Genomic DNA, 23,779 nt, shown 5'->3' on the forward strand with positions numbered 1-23,779 from the left:
ACGTCCAATTCATTTTGACTAGGCAGGCAGGCATAGCAGAAATCGTTCACAGCCAACCATCCTAGTCAAAATGGATTGGACGTCAAGCCCTGTCAATGTCAGCCAATGAGTTAAATGAGCGGCCAATAAAGGGTTAAGGCACACGGCAGTGGAAGATCATGCTTCAGTATTTCAGGCTTGATCTTGCAGCATTGATGACCTGCAAAGATACTTCATCAATCACTAGTGCTCTATTAACCACAACCTCTTCTGCTCCTGTCACTAACAGATGGAAGACGAGCAATGATGGTTTCTGGGTAAATGGCCCCTTGTAGCCTATGGGCATGTGACACAAAGTGGCACACTTATTCCTTCTTTTGGAACGCTGTCATTTCCAATGGGCCAATAATATGAAAAATATTGTTACATATCGCGTATGTGTGTGCAGGAGTTGTATAAGGAAGGCCTGGTAGAGTAGATATTTTTAAGAATTATTATTTGAAATAGAACAAGAAACATTACATTCACAAGTCGGCAAGATCATAAGAAAGAATTCAATGTACCAATTTATTCATTACGATGAAATTTGACTTTGATGTGCCCACACATTCATGCAAATTCATTTGTCATTCTATTCGCATTATGATAGACAGAATTCAGAAAAAAATACACCATTGCTTATCAGACAAAAGAAAAAATCTTGTTAGTTCCTTGTCGATTGTGGTGCAGTGCCACCCTGGTGTTGTGAAATAGCCGGCTTGTAGGCGGTGTCTGTCATCGGCCTGATTCACAACACCAGCTGGGGCACACGCACCTGAGGGACGAGTCTTCTGCTGCAGGATGCTTGCATCATTTTCTAAAGGAGTGAACTGTCCATAACGGAAGATGACATCAAGTGTTGTGCCTTGTCTATGTGGGAAAATACAACAGGATTAGCAGAATGGTGGCTGTTAGCTCAGTCTGTCTGTGGCCCTGATTGAACCTCATGTTTGTACAGTATGTGGAGCAGCACTGACAGAATGAGCCTCCATCTGTGTTCTCTCAGGCCAGTCTAAAGGATAAGAGTGTGAGCCATACTGAATAGTTGAGCGGATGGTGGTGGTGTGGGTGTTGCTTAACAAGACGATGGCAGTCAGTCAATGATTGTCAAAACACATTCTTCACACCATCTCTATTTTCATGGCTGGACTGAGCATTAAAGAAAACCCGACTGTATCCTGCAACGTATGAAGGAGCTTTCCATTTCCACACTTGCAATACCTGCAAATTTGCATTCTCCTGAAACAATTCTTTGTAGTTTTTATGAATTGGAATAAAGCACAACTGGCTACCCATGGAGATAGTTTTTTTTACCCAGAGACTCATTTTTCATTTCCAACTATTTTACTATCTTTCTGATAACCAGTTGTAACAGGTTTGAGGTTTCAACTTATTCCTGAAAATACAAAAATGAGGAAAACAAAATAGAAAATGAAGCTTCCAATAATAAAAGCGTTTAGACAGGTTTGAGTCTCAAGGGATGCATTGAACAAAGGTTCAATATTCAGAAGGGGAAATCAGTTTCACAGAAAATGTGCCGATTTCTTTCCAGAAATGATGAATGCAAGCAAATAAAGCAATTTCAATAAATCGGCCAAAATAAAAAACAAAAGTAAATGCAATATAAAGACAACGGAAAATAACTTTTATTTCAAATAATGTGCGGGAACAAATATGAAACAGTACAATGTCAAAATGAATCAATGAAATAAAGTAATGACAAACAAGACACAAACAATGAGTGTTTGCCTGATCAAAATGAAATTATAAAAAATGAGTGTGGGGTAATGGGTTGGTGTAACCAAAAGCATCCCATTGTTGTTAATAATTGCGTGTTATGACATCTCAGCTCATCAGTAATTCCATTTGCACAAGTCTGGCATTTGTGTCTCCTGCCATGTTGTAGGGAATCATTCCAGCAAAGGTGATCAGGGCTTGAGCTTGGCTTCGCAGCTGCTGTGAGGACAAGACACCGAGTGGAAATTAACAGACAAACGCAACTTCAATTCTGACGGGTCAAAAAATACCCCAACACAATAATGTTCGAGAGTCAGGAAAAGCAAAAGAATAGAGGGACGTTTATACAGGAACACTGACTGAATATCTATGAGTGAGAGCCTTGGACTGTATTTTCTTTCAAGCTCACCGTGTCTCTGTCATTCAATGTCCTCTGAACTCGTCCCGGGGTGCCAGCCGGTGCCCCCTTCAGACGCTTGTACTGAGTGTACAGGATGTTCATGGAGGCGAGTAGCACTTCTGAAAGGTTGTGACGCACCTGGTGAATCGGTGGGAGGAAAAAAAAAATCAAAACAAAAGAAAGATGTATAACCCATGGCATTGTTTCTATTTTAATACAAGAACTCATCATCACCTCGTCACTGAAGCTTCTGAAAGCCGCCACTCTCTCCTCTACACTTTCCTGGTTAAGAGGCAGAAGCTTCAGCCGCTCCATAATCTAGTGGAGAAGACATTAAAGGTGTTAAACCTTACATATCGACTCTTTACGCTAACAACGGAAAAGCATTGTTTATCTTTAAAACGATGACAAATTCTGAAGCACTCACATCATATGCTCGATCAATGTGACCAGTGTGGTACTCATCGAAGAAGGTCATCAGATCCAGAAGCAAATAGAAAGTGCTGTCAATAAACTTGTCTCCTGCAATGCCTTGGGTCCGGTACCTATAAGACGAGGCACCCCAAAAATTAATCCTGGAAAAATTTCAAATAATGTGTAAAGTGGGTTTTCAGCGTATCCTGACCTCTCCGCGATAGCCACTGCGGTGTTCTTTAGCCTCTCCTTATTGGATTGAGGCGCACTGACCTGAGCAATGACAGGACTCAACAACCTGTTCATTAGCTCCAATACCTTGTCTGGATTCTTCTCGGAGCCAAGGCAAAAGGAAATGGCAGAAGGGTGTGAATGAGGTTTGGTGTGAAAGAAAGCAATCCTAAGATCAAGGAGGACTCACCTTGGCCAGCTCATAGAGTTTGACAGCTTCCTCAAATAAACCTTTGTTCTCAGCTTCCAAAGCCACTTTACTAATGATCGCTCTGGTGTCTCCGGCGAACTTGTCAATGACCCCAGGCTAGAGAGAGACAAAGATCAAATCAGGTACAGGTGGAAAGCACAATGCTGAACTTACACCGGGCCAAAATTCAAGTGGAATATTCCACAGTTTCCTTGAAAAAAAGTAATGGCTCACTTCAAACAAAAATTGCAATGAATTATTTTGGGGGGAAACAAAAAAAAAATCTTACCCTCCTGCTTCCGTCCTTTTCCAATCGTCCAAGTAACATATCAAACTGCAATGGACAGAAATAATGACAGAAAGAAAATTTAAGTTTAATCTAGATCCAAAAAATAATTGTTATGACAGACAATGCAGAGTCAGCACATTAACATGCTATGGGCCACATCAAAATTTCATGCCCGTTTTTAACTCTAATGAAATGCTTGAAAACTATCAACAATGGACTTTTTTGAGGGACTGTTGGCTATTTTCCAAACTACGCTCACTTTGCATTTCTACATCATATTTGGTCTATTTATCATGTCTTGGGTGATCACTGAGATAGACCTTAGTTTATTCTGAAGCTTAAACTCGCCCATCCCTAATTAAATAAAAGTAAATTAGTTGCCTTATTTCCTTATGCACATTTGTTTGTAATTAATTGTCCAAAAAATGTCTTAAAGAAATTAGTGCACTCACCTCACGACTCTCAATAACAAGTTCACTGACACATCGCATGAACATGCTTTCTCCCTGGCTGTCCTTCTCATTTCTGCAGAAGCAAATTGTGTGCATTACAAACCATTTATCACTTGATTTTTAAAAATAAATGCCAGTGAATTTACCGTAAAAAGTAAAAGTACTGCAGGGCTTCGCGTGGATCGGTGGACTCAAATTTGCGAGTGTAGAGCATGAGCATGCGGATGAAGTTGAGGCGGCGCACAGTGGGAGGGTCACCGGGCTCTTGACTCACTGAACATAAATGACAATTCAAACAACAGGTCACCTTGAACCAGTTTTTTTTGTGTTTTCTTATACTCACGCAGTTGAGCACTCTGGCCAGAGGATTTCAGCAACAGGCGTAGCTCGTATAGAACCAAGGCCACGTGTACAGCATGGCTACGGAGCCTCTCAACGCGAAACAAGAAAGCCACAGCGGCCTCGAACTGAGCAGTCAGGAATAAGACTTGGAAATACAGGAATGGCTGTTGGCTTGCAGAGAAGTGGGATTCTCCTGTTGAATAATAGGAATGTGTGTAAAAAAAAAAAGCTTAAAAAGGAACTACACACCTTTAGTGATTTGCTTTACATGTTAAAATGACAGAATTGCCTTTAACTCAATGGCTGCCATTCACAATGACAGATGAGCAAGAGAATGGTTTTTCCATTCCATTTAAATGAGTTTTTCAGTAGTAAATGCCAATCCATTTGAACTGGGCGGTATGACAGTGATCCTTCATTTGCCAACCATCCCAGTTTGAATGGATTGGCCCTCTATTGCCATCAATGACAGCCAATTAATTCATAATTAACTGGTATTACATCAACAAAATAGTGACTTTTGTATATTGCCACCAACAACACTCAACAGATTAATAACCTTACTGTTTTTACTGTTTTTTTTTTTTTTTAAATGTACTCATTAGCTGCAGGACTGTCGTTGAATCAATTTTGACTGGCAGGGCCAGAAGCAACAGAACGTGCATTGCTGTCAATGGACAAATAACATGATCACTCAATGCCACCCATCCCTTTTCAAATGGATTTGACCTCTTATCACTGTCAATGGCAGTGAAGGAGTTAAATGTCTATATTCCGCATTACCAAAGTAAAACAATCGACAAGATTCATGAAATGAAGCCTCTTTTACATGGTTGATACATCATAATTTGTGGCAGTACATACACACAACTTTACAATTGTATTGGAGACTTCAGTTTCTATACTTTACAATTAAATAAGTAACATACTGGGTTCACATCACAGAGGACCGCCCACACTTATCAAATAAGGGTGAAAACAGCCTGCTTCCATTAAACTCTGCATGCGAATCCATTTGCTGCACAGTCTGACATCGTCAACGATAAAAATGCAATTAAGATGTATCAACGCTTTAAATGTATACCTAGAAACAAAGTCATACGTAATTACTTCCACAAGAACAGATTGAGCTATACTCCCCAGATCTAATAGTTCACCTTGTGAGAGTTTTAAAATATGACAGCTAACATGTAAGAGGAAGACTTTTGAAGAATTTGCTAATGCACAGGTACTTAGTCATCAAGTTTACTTTTTAATTATAACACCTAATCCTCTTGCTGCCTCCAAGTTGGAGGAGTAGAACAGGGTGGACTATGTCAGCCATTTTAGAGCCTTATCTCAGACTGGCAGCGCTTTAGTTCAAAAAGCACTGAGCATACGAGAGAGAGCGCGCAATAATGACAAGCGAGGGGGAAAAAAGGATGAGCGAGAAAGATAAAGAGAGTGGATGTTTGCGAAAGAGAAAATGTAAAGTGGGGGGTGGAAAAAAAGGGAGGAAAAGTCAGATGGTTGAGAAACAACACAGCATGTGTGAGGAGAATGAATGAATAGACAGGATGACAGAAGAGGACAGAGAGCAGGATGCGGAGAAGGAATGACAGGGAGAGGCCAAGTGAAGCGGGCGAGAGCTGAAAAAAACAGAGCAGAGAATTAAAAAAAAGCTCTGGGCTGAGCGTCCCGCTGTTAAGCAAGATGGACGACAACGGGGAACACGGTGCCAGGCAACGGAGGGAGCCGAGGCACCGAGGGAAAACGGGATGGGGCTTGAGGCTGCGATTCCCGCTGAGCAGAGCGGCTGGAAGAAGCAACGTAAAAAAGCGTACCGTCTTATCGGAATGCAGCAGGATTTTTGTGAGAAGAGAGTCAGGGGAAAAAGCTGGTGAAAACACGGCATGCTGTCATTTCAGATGCAGTTTTTTTTTTACATTTTTTTTTAGAAACGTTTTGGAAATATTTCATGTGAAAAGCCTCTGACAGTTGACATCCGTGAGGTTTTTTTTAACATCACCAAAGTCCCCAAAATAGAATACTCAGTAGTATAATCGTCAGGTCGTGATTAGAATATAGTAACTTATGGAGGGTGATGCAATGGATACAGTGTGGAAAGTAATTAAATATAAGCATTTGCCTACCTTGAATCTGAACATCAAACCACATTGTTACGGAAGCCAAACCCAAATTTCCCACCCTTTTCCCACAATATTGCACGCAAAAAAATGTAGCAAATAGTCACGAGCCCATTGAAAAGTTAAATAGTATTTTCAACTATGACTACAATTTTTGGTAATTACAAAAGAAAAAAAAACCTAACCTCATAACAAACTGGCTAAGAGCATTGTCTATAAATGCTCAAGTTGCAGTTCCAGCAGCAATAGACGTCTGATCCATTTAGACTCTCCTCGTGAAAATGTAATGGACATATAAGGCTGTCAATGTGGACATTAGACGTTCTTAACATTCGATCTGTATACTTTAGGAGACTGTGAGGGACATTCTACCTACCGTAGTCCTCTAGCAGCTGTTTCTGTAGCTGTGGCAAGGTGAGCCTGTCCTGAGAGGAGCTGCTGCCATCATCATCAAAACATACTTGATTCAGCTACAGAGGGAAAGAATCATGCAATTGGAATTTAGATAACAGCAGATATCACGTCAAAAAGCACAGCAATATTTGCATAACCATTCCTTACATTGGGAGCGGGCTTCCATTTGCAAGCATGTGAAGAAGGAATATTGTAATAATACTATACCTTAAGCCAGAGATAGTCTTCTGTTTTATCCGCCACTTCTCCATGGTTATCGCTGATGTCACATTTCCCAATGAGGCAATAAACGGCTCGCTTGTACGGATTGGCGCTGTTCCTCAGCACTCTGCGGTAGTGGAGGCGTAGCTTGTTCTCGGAAGTTGGGGAGAGGCTAAAACAATGGCCACGAAGCAAAACAGAAGATGAGGAGCGACTCTTCAAGTGTGTATATGTAAAACATAAGCCACCGCTCCTGACCGTCTGTCTGGGCTGTTTGCGTACTCCTGGAACCAGGTTTTGAAGTCTCCTAACTGGTGTTGCACTCGGTTGATCACATGCATCGCTGCGTTTAGGTCTCCACACCGGAGACAGTAGTAGATCACAGCCCACACTGGGTGGCCCTCTATTTCACCGTCCTGGTGTATGAGCACACATTAACAGTTAATGCATATTCAGACAGTGTGTGTGTGTGTGTGTGTGTGTTAGTCTTGGGCAATAAATAAATTAAGTCAAATTTATCTAATACATGATTAAAAATTTCTCAGATAATTACTGTTTCTCTGATATAATTGCTGGTCCATACAATCAATAGTTTAGACTAAAAAAATCTGGGTGCCCAAACATTTTCATATTACTCTTTGTATGGTACATTGAAAGCAAGTGTTACCTGCATGCCAGGCAAAGGACTCGGCAGTTTGATGTTAAGAAAACTGTGCACAAGTTGGTACGTTCCTGGCACCCCTCCCAGTTGGGCCTGGTGAAGGTTCCCGAACACAGTAACCAAGGTGTAATTCTTATAACTGAAAGATAGGTGACACAATCCATAGTACTTCAGTCAGGTGCAATATTAACTCATTTGCTATCATTGATGTCTGTTAAACCTCATCAAATAGGTATATGAGGATGGTCCAGATTTAATTGAATAAAATGATCATTTTATTCTTTATGTTTACCTGTTTGCAAGGAAGTCAATGGCCTGCCGTACGAACGCCATTTGCATTTCTACTGAAGTGCGACTCTTCAATGTATCTTTGGCAGGAACGAGCAAAACATCGCTTATCTGTTTCACCATCAGCCACATTTCTGACACATTCTAAAGGGAGGATTACAGCTAATAAGAAATGCCAACATCCGAGAATGTAAACAGAAGAAGAATATCTGCAGTTAGATGTAATGATACTACCTTGTCATCCAAGCTTTCTGCGACGGAAGCACATAAATCCCCCAGATTGGGCTGAATGTGGCCATTGACAATCTTCTCATTGAATACGTAGATCTAAATGAAGTGGCAGTTATTAAAAAAACTAAAAGGAAAATAACCTAGATTACATTGTATTACACCATGAGGGAAAATAAAATAAAACATACCCTTACATGTCCAGCTTCCCTACTAAACACATAACCTTAAGCCCATCGAGTGAAATGGTTCACGACAAAAAACAACAGAAAAACTATTAGGATACTAAACAGGTCGTCAAAAAAGAAGACAAAAACAAGAAAAATGATGCTGCATGCAATGTGTCGACACATAGTGTAAAGACGTGGATCAGACAGAGAGAGGGAATGTCAGAGTGGCTAACCGGTGAGGAAAAGCAATGGGAGAGACACAGAATGTACCCATTGTTGGTCTATCAATCAATATGTTTGATCTGTATTACTGTGACCTCATTGCCGAGGCATGGTGCATTTCAATGTTATCCGCATAACACTTAAAATCAAATTACTATATATATAGATATAAAACAAATTACCCTTTGACATAAACAGCTCACATAAATTATCAGGCAATGCCTTCATTTTATCCAAATACTTTTGTACACTGCATGAAAAGGTTAAAATTCTGAAATGCTTATGACCAATTGTTAGGAGTCATCTCCATTATGTCTCCCAAAGCACAGATGCGTTTGCATTTCACATACTGCCAACAATATTTTAGAAAAATAATAAATGTATAGGTTTAATAACCAATAGGGATTTCCATTAAAATAGGGACTAAGGTAATTTTCCAAGTTTTTCCAATGGCAAGTGCAGATTTTGATTTGATTGTTTCGCAAATGGTAGATTTTCAAATTAGTGTAGTCTGCCAGCATTCAAGCAGTGTTTGGTCGTGTCAGTCATGTGACATGCACTCCCCTGCCCTTTGCCAAGACAATGCAAATGAAGGTGAGGGCTGAAAAAAATGAGAGCAAAGGCTAAAGGGTATCTTTGAAAAGGGCTGCTAAAAACAAGGCTGCATCTGAGGTTGTGAAAAATAAGTTTAAAATTTCATGTTTTGGTGCCACTTTTAAAAAGATCATTAGAGAAGTTCCAAATGTTCTCCAGAGAACACTGTGGACATAAAGTATAATTTAGATCCAGCACAGATGTTTCTGCTGAAAGAGGAAGAATCTGACTTCTAAAACATAACAGAAAAGGTGTCTCAATGATGAAGCAAAGTGTTTGTTTGTTTTTTACTGTAACATAGCTGTCCTGCCATGATTGGCCAATGGATTTACTCACCTGACGTCCATAGGCCACCTCCACACTGTCCAAAGCACTTCTTCCTGGCGCCGTTATGTCACTTACAAAACTGGGCTACAACAAAAAGATGCCAAAAATCACCTAAACGTGATGCATACAAGCACCAAATGTTCTCAATGTACACACGTTCTTTTCATTCTCAAGAAAATTGTGAAGGATGGATTTGTTCCCATTTGTCCCCATCAGCACCACTTATAATAGATGAATACACATGAATATGTTCAAATATAATATTACAAATGCATAAAGAAATGGTGATCACCAAGTTTAGATAGATTGGTAAATCATTTTTAGGAAATATATAAAACATAGCTAGGGTGAAAATCTGAAATCATCATTTGATGTAACAGATATGACATAATGAGAGCAAAAATGATGCTTTCTGAAGCTGCTATAATAAACAGCAGAGAAAGTCAAACCTGTGAAATATACCAAAAATAGACACAAATCCTTTTGTCTTCATTATTTAAAAGCAGGATTTAGATGTCTATTTTGGGAAAAGTTGCTATTATGGGAGCAAATAGGCCACATATTTCTTTTGTATTACTTTGTTTTGTTGCAAATGTAAAGGCTTGCATAGTACCTCCACATCTTGACTGAAGTCAAGGGCATCTTCACCTGCTCCGAGAAGAGTGTGCAAAACTCTCTGCTTTACCTGCTCCCACTGAACCAGCATGGACTCCCGATGATACTCTTCAGCCAGAAGGAATGTCTGAAAGATGCATTGCATCGTTTCAGGTGCACAGTCAAAACGCCAATGTGTGCTACACCCAGAGGAAAACTAACAAATCGATATTAATAGTGTTTTACAGGGACAAATTGTTCACTTACGTCATGTAAATATTCTTGTACAAGGAGAAACATCACACACATACTCAAAGAAATGGTGTTGATAGCTGCCTCTAGAAACAAGTATAGGTTGCGAAACCCCATCAGGAATTGTCTATTTTAACCCTCCACAGAGACTCCACGTGAGCTAATGGGAACATTAGATAATTAATTCCTTCCCATCACCAGCTCAGGGAGATACCAATCTGGACTGGAGCCCCCATTAACCGAGTTAAATTTGGGACTACCTAAATCTCTCCGCTCATTGCTGGAGCAATATGCCAATGCAAAATGTGTGCCAATTGACTGTTAAGTCTCTATGACGTTTGTAACTCATCCAGTAGAACTCTTTTTGGCTCTTGCAATATTACTGCTGTTATATTTAATACCTAATAAATTTCAAGGGATTTCAAGGGAGCTTCAAGGCTGGCTCAAGGTTAAACACAATTACACAAGTCTTGCCAGCATGAAAAAACATTCAAAGTCCACATATCTGGATACCAGGTCTCAAATTATAATGATATAGATAAATATACATATATGATTTTTAATGATATTATTTTCATAAACTATTCTCATGAATAAATCCAAATATAAATTATTGAAATCATTAAAACATCACTAATAAAACTAAAACTAATTAAAAAATTGAAATACAAAGTTTTTGGCCCATACTAATACTCTTAAATGGATTTTATTCATATACTTTTTTCAAATTACCTAGTATTTAGATGTGTGCCCTATAAAACATTAAAGACACATTACCAGTTGCGTTCAAAATGCAAACATCTGCTACGAGATGCAAGCTTTCATTTAGTCTTTTTGTTTCGACCCTTCATAAGTCTTTTCTGCTCTCACAGGGAACAAGGAGATAATGGGAACGACAGCTAATTTAAGGCTAGGCCTATTAGATCTGCTCACCAGGGAAACCAATTCAAAACCATTTTCCGAAGATTCCCACTAGAAAAGGGTTTAAATCACAACCAACAGACGTGAAAAAGGGTGATTCTAAGCCCTCTTTGGTCACAAATGCATCAGATTCTCTGGGCATTACGATGAATTAATATATTTCTTCAAATCCATACTGTCATTCCAGAGAGGATGGCAGTAAAAATACACACAATGATGATAAAGATGATTTCATTTCTAATTTCTGAAACTACTTTGTCCTAATGGGATTTCTTTAGCTTTGGACTACCACACATCTCGAGCTCTTTTCTTGACCAAAGCGGAAAAACAGAGACACTTGAGGGCACTGACCCTGCGGCGAGATTCCTCGATGGCGGACAGCAGGGCGTTGTCCCTCTCGTTCTTCAAGAAGCCCTGCACGGAGACGGGAAGGCGGTGAAAGAGGGTCCGGCAATCGAAGCCAGGCAGAGAGAGAAAGAAAAGGCAGAAAGAATGACATCTTAGCTTGGCCGAACAAAATATTGATGACAACAAATAAACAATGTAAAGAGTTCTACAACTGGGAGAAATTCATCAGACATTTCCTCTGCGGGAAAATAAGACGCTGCGTATCAAGCATGTTTAGGATTAGTGGAAGGTGCAGTTGCGACTTCACGCGGATAAAGAGTTTGCCATGCTAATTCTTCACACGTTTTGCAATGAGACAGCAATCAGCACAAACTCCATTTTGAAAACGGCACAAGATGGCGTTCCCTGCAAAATATTCCTCAGGCTCGTGCTGCTCTCCCTATCAAATGTGTACTTATGCTCGTCTAATTTGGATGTGTTTTAAAGACATATTTAGTCATCTGAATAGTGTTCGTTTGCAAGTGGCGCTTATGTAACAAACACTGCATTCGGATGTGTATGATGCAGCACTCGGATAATGCTGAAGGAAAGTCAGTGACCGTGGATGAGCATATGGAGCGGCCATTTTAAGAAGCATGCAAAATGGCAGGTGGCTGATGCTTTTTCACCCCTTAAAGTAAATGGCAATGTAACACACTGGCACAGAAAAAAATATACATTTGCATCTGAGGAGAATATTTCTTTTGTCATTAGGGCTTTAAATGATGCCCTAATAGTATAAAACCATCTCACTATGTACAAAGGATAAAAACTTTCTGGGATGTTCCCATTTAATCAGAGGACAATATGCAATTAATTGCTGGTCATTCATGTCTTAATGCAACCAAATCAGTATTATTCTTAATACAATACTGTAAAGAGACACCCTAAAGGCCTAAACATTCAGAGAGCAATTGCTACAAATTATGCCTAAGATTGAGAATTAAAGATGGCTAAAAAATGTAGATTGATGGTGATCACTCTCGGCATATTTGATAGACCATTTACAGCAATTGATTAGTTAGGCAGAGTTTGAAGAGCCTGCAAAAATAAGACAATCTTGAGTGTCTTCAAGTGGTTTATAACAAATTGCATTGTGTTCCGTTACCCACTAAAAAAATAACAAACAAATCTGCCTAAAAAATAATCCAAATCCACAAAATTCCTGGGGATCTAAATTGATGAGTTCATTAACAATAAAAGGAATATTAATGATCTCTCAGCCAAAGTGTCCAAGTACGGCGCTATGCTCTTTTAGAGGAGACATTATCTCCCATTTGCTGCACTCCTCATATTCTAAAAACTAACAGATTAACCAAAAAAAAAAACTTGTGAAAAGGCGTCAAAAGATTTTTTTTTTTTACCAAGTTATACAATGTCTTGTGTGTTGTTTCTGTCTTGCTACTGCAACCAAGAAATTTCCCGAATCCGGAATGAAATAAAATTCTAATCTATTATAATCTAATCTAAAATAAAAATGATTCATTTTTTATTTGCCCAGATTGCCCAACCCTAACACAAATCCACTAAATTGAATGTTTTTTTTCTCCCCAAGGAGGCTGTTTTCTGACAGCTCATATAAAAACCAAATGACACCATCAGTACGGTGACTCATTTCAAAAGTAATCAAAATCCTTTCTAATCATGATGTGCTGGGATTTGAAGGAATGATTCATGTACTCTTTCGACAGCTATAACGTCATTCTAGGATACAAAGCCTCTGAATACCGTTCTCATAGAGGAGTATATTTCCAGTTAGACATGACTCAAATTTGCCAATTAAACATAACAAAAATATCTTATAAAGGTTGCACATTGAATGAGCTCCAAAAATACATTACTTTTTGAATAAAATGAGTGATTTAAAAAAACATGTATAGTAGTAGTCAAATGGACAATCGTCCCATAAACTGGACGAAAATGAAGAAGCAAAGACTGCCTTTTCTAGGAGGCTAATGATTGATCTTTATTCTTTTACAGTTCTGCAGCCATTGAAATCAATACATCTGCAGTGAGACATAAATTGCTCTTTTTCCTCAAATGCCCTGAGGAAAGCTGTAGTTTTCTGAATTTATGTACTGTAACCAAACGACTTCAAGCTTGATGAAAGAGCCCATTATGGTGCTGCTGTCAGATAATAGCTTATCTATTTAATAATTACGCCATTTTTGCTGCTATTTGCTCCCCTGTCGAAGGCGGACAGACTCATCCTGGGTGCCAAGAAGGATGCAATGCTATTGAATCCAACAAGGAAGGAGAGGACGCTCACTTACAGGGAAAGGAGCACTTTCGACCTCCTATTTCCTCTTCATCATCTCTCTTGTGCGCCACATAAAGGCCACCTGCTGCTTGATTTTCCTACCGGTATTCACATGTCCTCTTTGTCCTAGATTTCTTTCACTGCCATCATTACATCCAACCCTCCAACTTAACTCGTAAATATAACAATAAATGCAATTTACCACCAGTGACCTGGCTTGTCCAGAACAAAATGGAATTCTTGTCATGTAGAAAAAGCTATTTTGTCAGACGTGTCATCTTTATAGAAAATCATTGGGTGCCATTGAGGGGAATAGACGCCCAATCTTTTGAACTCTTATCACTATAAAATTATAAACAAATAGTACTAATTTATTTAATCATTGGTTTGTAATAACACCATTCTATGAGGGTACTTGGTATAAAATATGAAGTTAATGCATATTTTTATTGTAGAGAATTTCTTCGGTGATTCCTCTTTTAAATAGCTGACCATTGCTAGATTATATAACCTGCTTTTATGTGTTGGTGAGAAAGACAATAATTATAATAATAATGCCTGGACAATTTTAAATTCAACCCTTTATAGACAGTGACTTGTTTTTGGGCATTTAAAGCCCTATTTAACATTTGGTATATAGTAAGTGTGGTCTCCATGACACAGAATCCGATGTCCACATATGTGGATGACAAGATTTTAATTGGAACGATATATTTTTACCATTATTAGTCTAAAGAACTGCAATGGGAAACAAAACATTTTTTTTTTGGTGTGGCTATTTTGCTGTGCCAATGGAATTTGCCGTTGAGACGTTTTTGGTCCCAAATGTATATTGACAATGTAGCCTCTAGCGGTGACCAAAAAAAAAGATAAATTTGACTGTTATAGAAATCTACTGACTTCATTGCCAACAAAGATGGTAAATGTTTAAAAAAAAAATGCGAACTGACAATTACAATTTAAATGTGGGAAGTGGGAAATTGGTTTGAGAACAATCTGAGAAACAATGTCCAAGCACTAATACTCCATTTTTGACAACTGTCAATTTTGTCAGTAAATGACAGTATGAGACATCACAGTTGAGACTGCTAATTTTTCAAAAAATGTCCATATATTAAGCCTCACACCGTCAAAAAAGCTAGTGTAACAGAACACAAATTAGGCTAAATAATACAAGACAATATAAAGAAAAGGCTTGACCATTGTTCAACACCCAATACTGTATCCAGAGGAGAGAAATGGATGCCCCACCCTTATATATAGAACTACTAGCCACAGTGAGCATTCAGTCATTTGACTATAAAAAAATACAAATATATAACATCTAAATTCTCAACAGACATTATTACACAGAGCAAATTGAGGGTGGATGGTCTTTAAATCAATTTAACAAAAATGACAACAAATCCAAGTTTCAAACAATATCTTTATCCTACGCAACAGGATTTGTAATATGTAATATGTTTGTCAAAAGTATTTCTTAAAGTGAGGTTTAAAAAAAAAGGTTATTATATAGCCACGCATGTTTGGTAAGTAACGCATGGTTACTCTCACGTATGCATACGTCGTTAACATGAAGACTTTTGGCTGGTTGACTGTGCCGGCTTGTATTGACTGGCCTTCTTAGTCAATTGGTCTCTGCCTAAAAGCCTCCCATTTAGATTTACAAGGAAATTTGCCACTTTTACTAAGTCTTACAGTGATAAAATATGGTAATATAACTATTGCGTGAGAACAAGGGGAAAAAGGGAGTCAACCGCATTTTCTGTGTCCCCATAAGTAAGTGCATGATGATTTTGCCCTCACTTGGCATGACACAAAGACCTGACTTACTTACGTGTGTGTGTGTGAAATGAATGACCCACACTACACTTCTCAATAGTATAATCATACATCATACATGTACGTTGATGTTGTAATCTGACATTTTCAGTCATAGAAATGTGAAGTATCTTCACCTTACATTGCATTTGCCAATGATCAATAATGAAATACAGGCAAAGAAAAGAGCAGAGAAAACAGACAGGTGAGACAAAGCAGATACCTGTCTGATAGTGCATGTGTGTGTGTGTGTGAAGATTCATGTGTATAGACAATACTCACCCAGGCTCAGTGGCTGCCTGACAGAAAGGATGACACATGTGAAGGTAGAAGAATTGTTCAAAAAAAATTCTTTTCTTTGTCTGTCCCAAGACTTCTGAGCTTTGACAGCACAGAAAAGACCAGCATCGCCTTTGGGTTTCTCCATTTTTCTGTGCCGTTCCGTGTCAGGGCAACTGCTGCGACAGTGGCCACCATTCTGGGGCGTGTTTCCTGTACCCTGTATGGGCGGCATAGTTGTCCGCCCGCAGCCCTTTCCTGTCTCAAAGTGGGCCATTGACTACGAAGCCTGGAGAAGCCAGTGCAAGTGCCACATCGAGGCTAACTGGAGGTGGTTTTATTGTCAGAGGGCCATACCATTTGTGAAAGCAGACACAGGGGGAGGAATGGGAAGCAACTATGGCTTCATATAGCGAATCTCTTAATACCATCGGCCGACTTCCCCCCCTGCCTCAGCCACATATCCCTGCTCTGGTTCACATACTCTCTCACTTCATCTAAGCATCACTGGTAGCTCTCCGCCTCCACCTTCCTCCACACCACTCATTTTCTTCCCTTTTTTTAAATCAACCTCTGCATCCTTTCTTCCCATCCCCTCTCATTCTTTCCTTCCTTCCTTCCTTCCTTTTCTCAATGCAATTAGAGTAATGGATTTTTCCCCCCCTTCGCTTGATGGCTTCCGACATCCTGTCTTGAAATGAGGCTAATCGTGCTCTTAAGGGTCATGTTTAGTTAATGAAGGGCTTGAGAGACACATGGGTGAGGGGGGGGCGTACAAAGCAAATATGTTACTCGACACACCACTTGTAGTCGCACCCATTCACGGCAGCATATGGTATCATAGCTGCAGACATTATGTGTAAGCCAGCTCGAGAGGAGCTGCACGTGCCACACATGCACGTTCATTCATAATCCCAGGAAGAGTCCAACTGTCACTGACACATAGACACACGTGTGGAGACGCTCTCCGATCAGCCAGTTGCTGAAGGATGAGTGTGTATGTAAAAAGCCGGGGGTTGGTGGCCAGAAAGGGAAAAGCTGTCAATGGAATGAAAGAAAGTAACAAATGATAGAATAAAAAGATGTCGACGTAAAAAAAGGGGGTCAGCAAACAAGAGCGTGGCCAGACAGTGGGGAAAAGTGGGCTGAGGACATTGAGATGCAATGAATTGTGGCCAGACGCCATTTTTCCCCAACAGCAATGCTCTCAGCATTCCACGCCTTCTGTTACTCTCGCTTATGAATTGATTGGGGTGCTCCATATTTCTTTGTTTTTCTAGTTCCTTTGTCATTTAAACCTTTCTCTGCCACTATTCAAAGATTCAGCGGCAAAAGCAACTCACAATAAGAATTTTCACCAGAATTTTGGAACACTATAGAATGGTTTTCATTTAGTGTTGGAAAATTCTGTATCTGTACTTTTTCACAGCAGTAACAATTTGATATCATGATTGCGTCGGAAATTGCATCGATTTTCAAACTTTCGATTCTGGTGAAAAGATTTTTAAGATATCTTATGTGTGTTACATTTATTATTTTTTTAGGGCTGCAAAACAACAACATAATTGAGTTGTACAAGGTTATTGAAATAAAACATCAATTATGCAACAGCCAAAATAAGGACTGCTGGCAGTAGGACGTTATCTTAACTGTAATGAGAAACTAATGGTAAGAAACTACCATGCAAAAATCATAATAACCATAGTATGGCGATATTTTACATTTGGAAGCGCTCTTTAAAATGAATATATTGCCGATGGGGATCGGCACTCTGGTCTCAAACTCAGGTGCAAAAATATGCAAGTGCGACATCAATGTTGTGTGCTCTTGCGTAGGAGAAAAAAATCTAATGGAAAACCAGAATAGGTAGCTCTGACTTTCCAAAAATTGGTGGTCATCAAGAACATTATAATTTTGATACCACTAGCTGTACAAGGAATGATCATATGGTCATAAAATTGGTGATTTAGTCAGAAAATAATTCAACACTTTGACCACATCCCTGAAAGATGGTAGACATCAAATCCAAGTCCAAATGAGTTCAACCCCCAACTCGACAGCTTTCTTCTGTAATCCTTTTTAATTTGTGTTCATTCAAATGGAAACATCATTTACACAGCAATTCCCTCGGCGTGTCGCACAGGAGGCACACAAGCGTGTATTGGTTCACTCATGCCTGACACACTCAGTCAAGCGTACACACAAACTTCAAGAAACATGCCGTGCTTTCATTTATACCTTGATGACAGTTATCAATTGTAGAACACTAACCAATTCGCCACACACTGAATCTAAAGTCCTTTCCAGCTGACATAAGCCCAGGGATGTATATAATTGTTAAGATAAATCATTTAACTTTTGTTTTTCATTCATATCTCATTTTTAGGGGTTAATGTACTTCATATGCGGCAACCAGCAGACAGGCAGTACAAGTTACTAACATTTCAGCAAACATTAGATAATTTCTACTCCCCATGCTATCGCAATAACCATACTCATATGGACAATCCAGCAATTTGAAATATTTGGTAAAGCTATTGAGTACGCATGTATAAATTGGTAAGAGATGAGCCAATAGCTTTAAGTACCTGTGCCATAGGCCATCATTGGATTATGCAGATAAACATCTTTCTAGTCATAAAATATACTTCTTCTTTATATGATCACACTGCATTTTTCCATGAGTCATAAAATATCATGAGATGACTGTGTGGACAATGTTATGCAGCATTAATGGTCAAGCCAACCACCTTTTAGAAGAATTTGTTTGGCAAAGTGAAGTTGTGGCTTGTCAGCACACACAGAGGGAATTATTCAAGTCAATTTGCTTTTCGTGTATAAATGTGCATTCTCCTTTATTGCCAAAAGCTAAGTGCACTACTGGTCAATCAATCGGTCAGAAGCACCCAGACTAACTTGCGCCTGGTGCAACAACAGGACAGTGAGATAGATGGAAATGGGAGGGTGCACTTAAGGATAAAAATGAAATTGGATCAGAGAAGAGGGGGGGGGGGATAATAAACCTTTCCCTGAAACTTGATTATTTACTGCAAGCTTTTGTATTTCAAATAGAATGAATTTCTTATTATAAGCCCTGAAAAAAGTAGAAGCTTAACAAGAATTTTAACACTAACCACAGTTGGGCCTCAAGTTTCATTCATGTTCTTGTAACTTAAATTGTACCATTGTCAATGGCAATGCAAACTTGGAAGTTTGTCACAGAGAACAAGCCCTTTTTTACATTCCACATATAAAAGATTGCACCATTGAAAAGTGAGTTGAGGAACTGACAACCTAGAAGTGCATTCCGTTTTAAAATGAAGTAGACAAGCACCTGAGTGAATCCTACCTGTATATCAGTGTCTTTAACTGGCTCCAGGGGCTCAAATGTAGTGGCTGCACTTAAACTCTCCAGTCGCTGAGAAATGTGGAAGATGTCTAAACCTCTGGAACCAAGGAGTATAGATCTGTGGTAGGAAGGGACAAAATGGTTATAACACATTTTGAGGCAACAAAGACCTGTCATTGGACCTTGTGTCCACAAGAGGGCAACCTAGACCTTTGGAACAACTCAATGAAGTTTGTAGAGGTGGTTTATCCATGAAAATTGTCATTTTGTAAATTGATTTGAACGCTTTTATTGTCATTATACAAGACTAATGACATTTAAAGCATCACCACAAAGTGAAAAAACAAACAAATAATCAATAAATAATGATAAATAATAAATGAGTAGTCAACATAAATAAGTAGGGAAGTGCACAAATAATAATAAACAAACAAATGAACAGGAAAAATAATCAATAAATAATCATAAATACATAAGTAATATATAAAGTATGTGAACATTATACACAAGTAGTAGTAAACATAGATTAAAGTAGGCAACATGAATAAGTGGTCAAATTTCTTGACGTGAAGAGTATTCCCCATAAAATATATGACGACATCCTGGAAGGCAGGTGGCCCGGTGATGAAAGTGGTTGGTGCGTCTGCCTCACGGTGGGGGACCTGGGGTCAAATCCAGGTCGGTCCACCTGTGTGGAGTTTGCATATTCTCCCCGGGCCTGTGTGGGGTTTCTACGGGTACTCCGGTTTCCTCCCACATTGCAAAGACATGTATGGTAGGCTGATTGGACACTAAATTGTTATTTAGTATGAGTGTGAGCGTGAATGGTTGTTTGTCTCCTTGTGCCCTGCGATTGGCTGGCCAATTCAGGGTGTGTCCCGCCTCTGGCCCCAAGTCAGCTGGGATGGCGTCCAGCACCCCCCGCGACCCTAGTGAGGATAAAGCGGTTGAGAAAATGAGATGAGATCAGGGAAGGCACCACGTAATGCGAGGTTTTAAGTCATTCGACTACGTTTAAGTTAATTTGAGGATTCATTTCTTACGCTTTGACGTCTGCAGCATCCTGCGAGGTGCGGGTGAGCGTGCGGGATCGAAGCCGCTCGCCCGCCTGTTGGATTTCCTGAAGGTTCCTCTCAACGTGGGGAAGCTCGGATACGGCTTCTGTCTCTGCAGCCAGCTGCTCGGCCTGCTGCACCAGCTCCCCAAAGCCTTCCGCATCCATGCCTCTGTGGGTTGGTGACACATTGCTTTAGCTACTTTAAAAGTGTCAGCTCCATTCAAAGCCCGGCGATGAGCCGTTACCTCACATGCTAATGCTAACTCACATGGACAAGTAGTGACACGCTTGCAGATACTCGTTTGACTATTTCGCATGGAGTTACAGTAATGCATTCCTTCTTACCTGTTTTTTCAAGAGAGGAATTTAAATCCGGACTCCTCTGATCGTCTTGCTGAAAATATCTTGAGTATATACCGCGATATCCAGCACTAATGGTTGTTATTTGCCCCGGGACTTCAGGGGAGACGCTGATTGGACGAGGCAATAGGACTACCCGGGATGTGACACTTGCTCGCCTGCCAAAACAGACAGGATAATCTCTTTACTCCCTCACCTGGTCAAGAATAGTAGTGCAGTTCTACAAGGGGATACTATAATATACTAGTAGACTAAAGGTTAATAGTAATTTAAAATATTAACTCCATTTCTGAACTGATTATCTTTACAAATTAGCCAGAGTTAACAGATTAACTACAGGGCAAATAGTCACAGTATTATACAAAATATGATAAGCAAAGAGCCACACAATGGTAAAGTCATAGCGTGGGTTTATTACATAAAAAACACCTATATTGGTGAATGAAATTATGTTGGGTGACATGTTATTTACACTTATGGTTTGAACAGTATTATTTCAAAAGACTTTCATCAGAAAATATGAACAAAATATATTTTCTAAATACCAAATTGTTTAATAGAGCAATTTTTTTCACTGCCCTTCTCATTTTGAGACCAATCATAGCTGCCTTTCAGCAACAAGTGGTGCACACAGAAGCCTCCTGATTGCAATCCAACCACAGATACCCAACAATTCGTATCGCATCTTCACTTAACAAGTTCATGTCTCAAAACTCGGGAGGACGCTGGTGACGCCAGAAAAAAACGGGCCCAGCACAACACTACCAAATCTAAACATATTTTTGGACGAAATCCCTGCCTAAGTCCCACTGATGGTCCATTGAGAACTTTCATCTGATCTTCTCTACTTGAACTGATTGTCAATGAGGGTGCCCTTCACCTTGGCCCTCTTGGCCTCCAGTTCAGCCAGTTCCTGAAGCCTCCTCTTGCTCATGCCCTTCCTCTCCAGCTGCTTCTCGATGACTTTGGCATTCTGGGCGTAAGAGTCGGCCACTTCCCTGGCCTCGATCTCCTCCTCCTCTTCATCGATGGTGGACACGGTGACGGAGCTGAACTTTCCCATGTCTTTGGTACGTTTCGTCATCATCACGCGGACCTTCTTTGGGGCTTCGGGCTGCTTTTGGCTGTACACGCTGGTGTTGCCGAGGCCCAGTCCGAATTTAACCACGGCTCCTTCCACGACGAAGGTTGCCTGGGTGTTCTTATCCTGGTGCTGGTAGAAGAGCAGCAGGCCGCACTTGCCGCACTTTTTGCGGTACTGCCGCTCGATGCCCTCGGCTCTCTTGATGTATGTGTTCTCGTCCTGCTCCACGTTGCAGAATTTGTGCGCGTGTTTGACGCCGTCGATCACCCGGGCTCGGTCTCGGGGTCTCATGGGCAGCTTCTCCAGCTGGCAGTCCAGGACTAGCACCATCTGGCCACAAAGGCAGTAGTAGACATGTAGGGGCTTCTCTCCGTCGTCGTACTCTTCTCGGTCTCGAGTGTCCGAGCACACAACACTTCTAGACACAACTTTCGGCATTCTGATTTTGTTCAAAATTAAGATTTTTCAGGAAAGCAGACGCTACTGATTATCCGCCATGGCGTCCAAAGCACCCGGAAGTGTAAACACAGGCTACGTTCGGATTTGCCTTCTGGTGTTCTTCCCTTTTGCTTCCGGTAGGAAATTAGTCAACATATTTTTTCCTTTCCGGAGATAGTAACATCGAATTAAAACTTTCGACTTAAATTTGTATCAATCAACATACCTAAGTGTAATTAACGCATTTTAACCTTGCACAATAGCCTTAAATGAACCCATTATATTTGACACTTCTCAGACACAACACCAGATGACGCTAGTCATTTTAACTGTGTTTCTCTTGAGCTGCGCAGTCAAAAGCTGGCATGTTGGTATGTATGAAAGTTGCATAGATTTTCAGTATTTGATTTTTCATGAATACATTTCTATATAAAATCATTAATCCATCCAGTGAACTTGGTAGTTTTTTATTACTCTTTTGCTGCGGTTGGACATTGTCTTTTACTAGAAATATATTTTATATAAGGTTTTCACACCACAAGTTTATTTTGTCTCTACTAGCCCCAAAACTATTTACTGCCATTGATAGCTGCAGACAAATGTATTTCAATTGAAAAGGCTGGCTTTGAGTGATCATGTTTCAAGTCTCAGTAATCAATGACTGCCAGTGTCAAAACTGCATTGGACGTAAATGACAGCCACTTTATTTCCCAAATATTATTTTCCAAATCATTCACCTAGGTCAAAACAAAATATGATCTACACCAAAAAGGTACATTAAAAAGGTAAACCTTTATTTTAGCACTGAACAAAAATAATCATCTATAGACATCAAATCAAGGGGCAGATCAAAGCTCAATCACTGACAACAACTCGTGTCACATGTCTTCCCTTTGCACACGCAGCCTGACGCACATTTGCTGCATCCAGTGGGACAACAAGAGCAGCAGCCTGCAGAACAAGACACGAAACAGTTTTAGCAACCAAAAAAAAAAAACACAAAAATCCCACTCCCGAGAAATGCTTGGCTAAACTTACTCTTCTTGCAAGTCTTGCAAGAGCAGTTAGTGCACGAACAGGATCCAGCACATTTGCAGGTTCCAGCTGTACAAAGGCAAAACAAGTCAAGGTCAAATTGACATATTTAACAAGGTCACGATGATGGATAATTGTTAGGTAATACTCACTCTTGGAGCAATCGCAAGGGTCCATTTTGTGAGCTGGAGGCTTTCTTCAAAGGTAGATGGAGAGAGTAGTGACAGGTTGTCAGGTCTGGTTGATGTGACCAGTGAAGCTGAATCTGCTCTTTTATAGTGTTCAGTGAGCAGTGGGGACGTGTGCAAAATTCTTTTCTTGTTACTAACGGTTGTCATGAAAGATAAAGGCTTTGTGCACACGACTTTTTTTTATATTGTTTGTGTTTTCTGGAAATGTTATGTAAGGCCATTTCCTCTCAGGGGTCAATCAATGTTTAATTTGAGTTATTTTACTTACGTTGTTTAATAAAAACATATATTTACTATAAAATTATAACTGATTTCTTCAAATAAGAATGGCCATAGTGTTTATTCAGTTTTGGAATTTTTACACCAATTTGAATATTGAACATTTGAATACATTATACCAAATAAAACTGAGCTAACCTTCTTCGTATTGAACACAAATTAATTAAT

The 23,779-nt window shown here is 39.7% G+C and overlaps 3 protein-coding genes across 4 annotated transcripts; all 3 read right to left on the bottom strand.

The window, feature by feature from the left end:
• Positions 1-532: 532 nt before the first annotated feature.
• On the bottom strand, positions 533-20,730 carry nup93 (nucleoporin 93). 2 transcript variants are annotated; one of them, XM_077740332.1, is made up of 22 exons: positions 20,570-20,730; positions 20,211-20,393; positions 19,168-19,285; positions 11,423-11,485; positions 9,918-10,046; positions 9,314-9,388; positions 7,998-8,090; positions 7,768-7,907; positions 7,482-7,614; positions 7,073-7,230; positions 6,821-6,986; positions 6,576-6,669; positions 4,075-4,266; positions 3,878-4,004; positions 3,732-3,804; positions 3,280-3,324; positions 2,991-3,107; positions 2,781-2,899; positions 2,583-2,700; positions 2,390-2,473; positions 2,165-2,293; positions 533-1,971 (listed from the first exon to the last, which is right to left on the bottom strand). In XM_077740332.1, the coding sequence occupies exons 2-22, from the start codon at positions 20,387-20,389 to the stop codon at positions 1,864-1,866; spliced, it is 2,460 nt and encodes an 819-aa protein (XP_077596458.1). In that variant the 5' UTR covers positions 20,390-20,393; positions 20,570-20,730; the 3' UTR covers positions 533-1,863. The 2 variants fall into 2 exon arrangements, with proteins under 2 accessions (XP_077596458.1, XP_077596449.1); XM_077740323.1 differs by having other exon boundaries at positions 533-1,974.
• A 247-nt stretch (positions 20,731-20,977) lies between these two features.
• steep1 (STING1 ER exit protein 1) lies at positions 20,978-22,229 on the bottom strand. The gene has a single exon (XM_077736043.1). It carries the CDS (start codon positions 22,104-22,106, stop codon positions 21,429-21,431), a length of 678 nt encoding a protein of 225 aa, XP_077592169.1. The 5' UTR covers positions 22,107-22,229; the 3' UTR covers positions 20,978-21,428.
• A 650-nt stretch (positions 22,230-22,879) lies between these two features.
• On the bottom strand, positions 22,880-23,422 carry mt2 (metallothionein 2). The gene is made up of 3 exons (XM_077736100.1): positions 23,294-23,422; positions 23,145-23,210; positions 22,880-23,057 (listed from the first exon to the last, which is right to left on the bottom strand). The coding sequence occupies exons 1-3, from the start codon at positions 23,316-23,318 to the stop codon at positions 22,966-22,968; spliced, it is 183 nt and encodes a 60-aa protein (XP_077592226.1). The 5' UTR covers positions 23,319-23,422; the 3' UTR covers positions 22,880-22,965.
• Between the last annotated feature and the right edge of the window lie 357 nt (positions 23,423-23,779).

Source organism: Stigmatopora nigra, chromosome 2 (assembly GCF_051989575.1).
Source record: "Stigmatopora nigra isolate UIUO_SnigA chromosome 2, RoL_Snig_1.1, whole genome shotgun sequence".
Lineage (NCBI taxonomy): Eukaryota > Metazoa > Chordata > Actinopteri > Syngnathiformes > Syngnathidae > Stigmatopora > Stigmatopora nigra.

Excerpts from the sequence above, each read along its gene's own strand:
- steep1 (XM_077736043.1), bottom strand. The coding sequence starts at position 22,106 with ATGCCGAAAGTTGTGTCTAGAAGTGTTGTGTGCTCGGACACTCGAGAC.
- nup93 (XM_077740323.1), bottom strand. The coding sequence starts at position 20,389 with ATGGATGCGGAAGGCTTTGGGGAGCTGGTGCAGCAGGCCGAGCAGCTG. Across the intron at positions 3,108-3,279 it reads AAAAGGACGGAAGCAGGAGG|CCTGGGGTCATTGACAAGTT; the intron begins GTAAGATTTTTT and ends GTCTCTCTCTAG. Across the intron at positions 1,975-2,164 it reads CATTGAATGACAGAGACACG|CAGCTGCGAAGCCAAGCTCA; the intron begins GTGAGCTTGAAA and ends TTGTCCTCACAG.
- mt2 (XM_077736100.1), bottom strand. The coding sequence starts at position 23,318 with ATGGACCCTTGCGATTGCTCCAAGA. Across the intron at positions 23,211-23,293 it reads CCCTTGCGATTGCTCCAAGA|CTGGAACCTGCAAATGTGCT; the intron begins GTGAGTATTACC and ends GCCTTTGTACAG. Across the intron at positions 23,058-23,144 it reads TTGCAAGACTTGCAAGAAGA|GCTGCTGCTCTTGTTGTCCC; the intron begins GTAAGTTTAGCC and ends CTTGTTCTGCAG.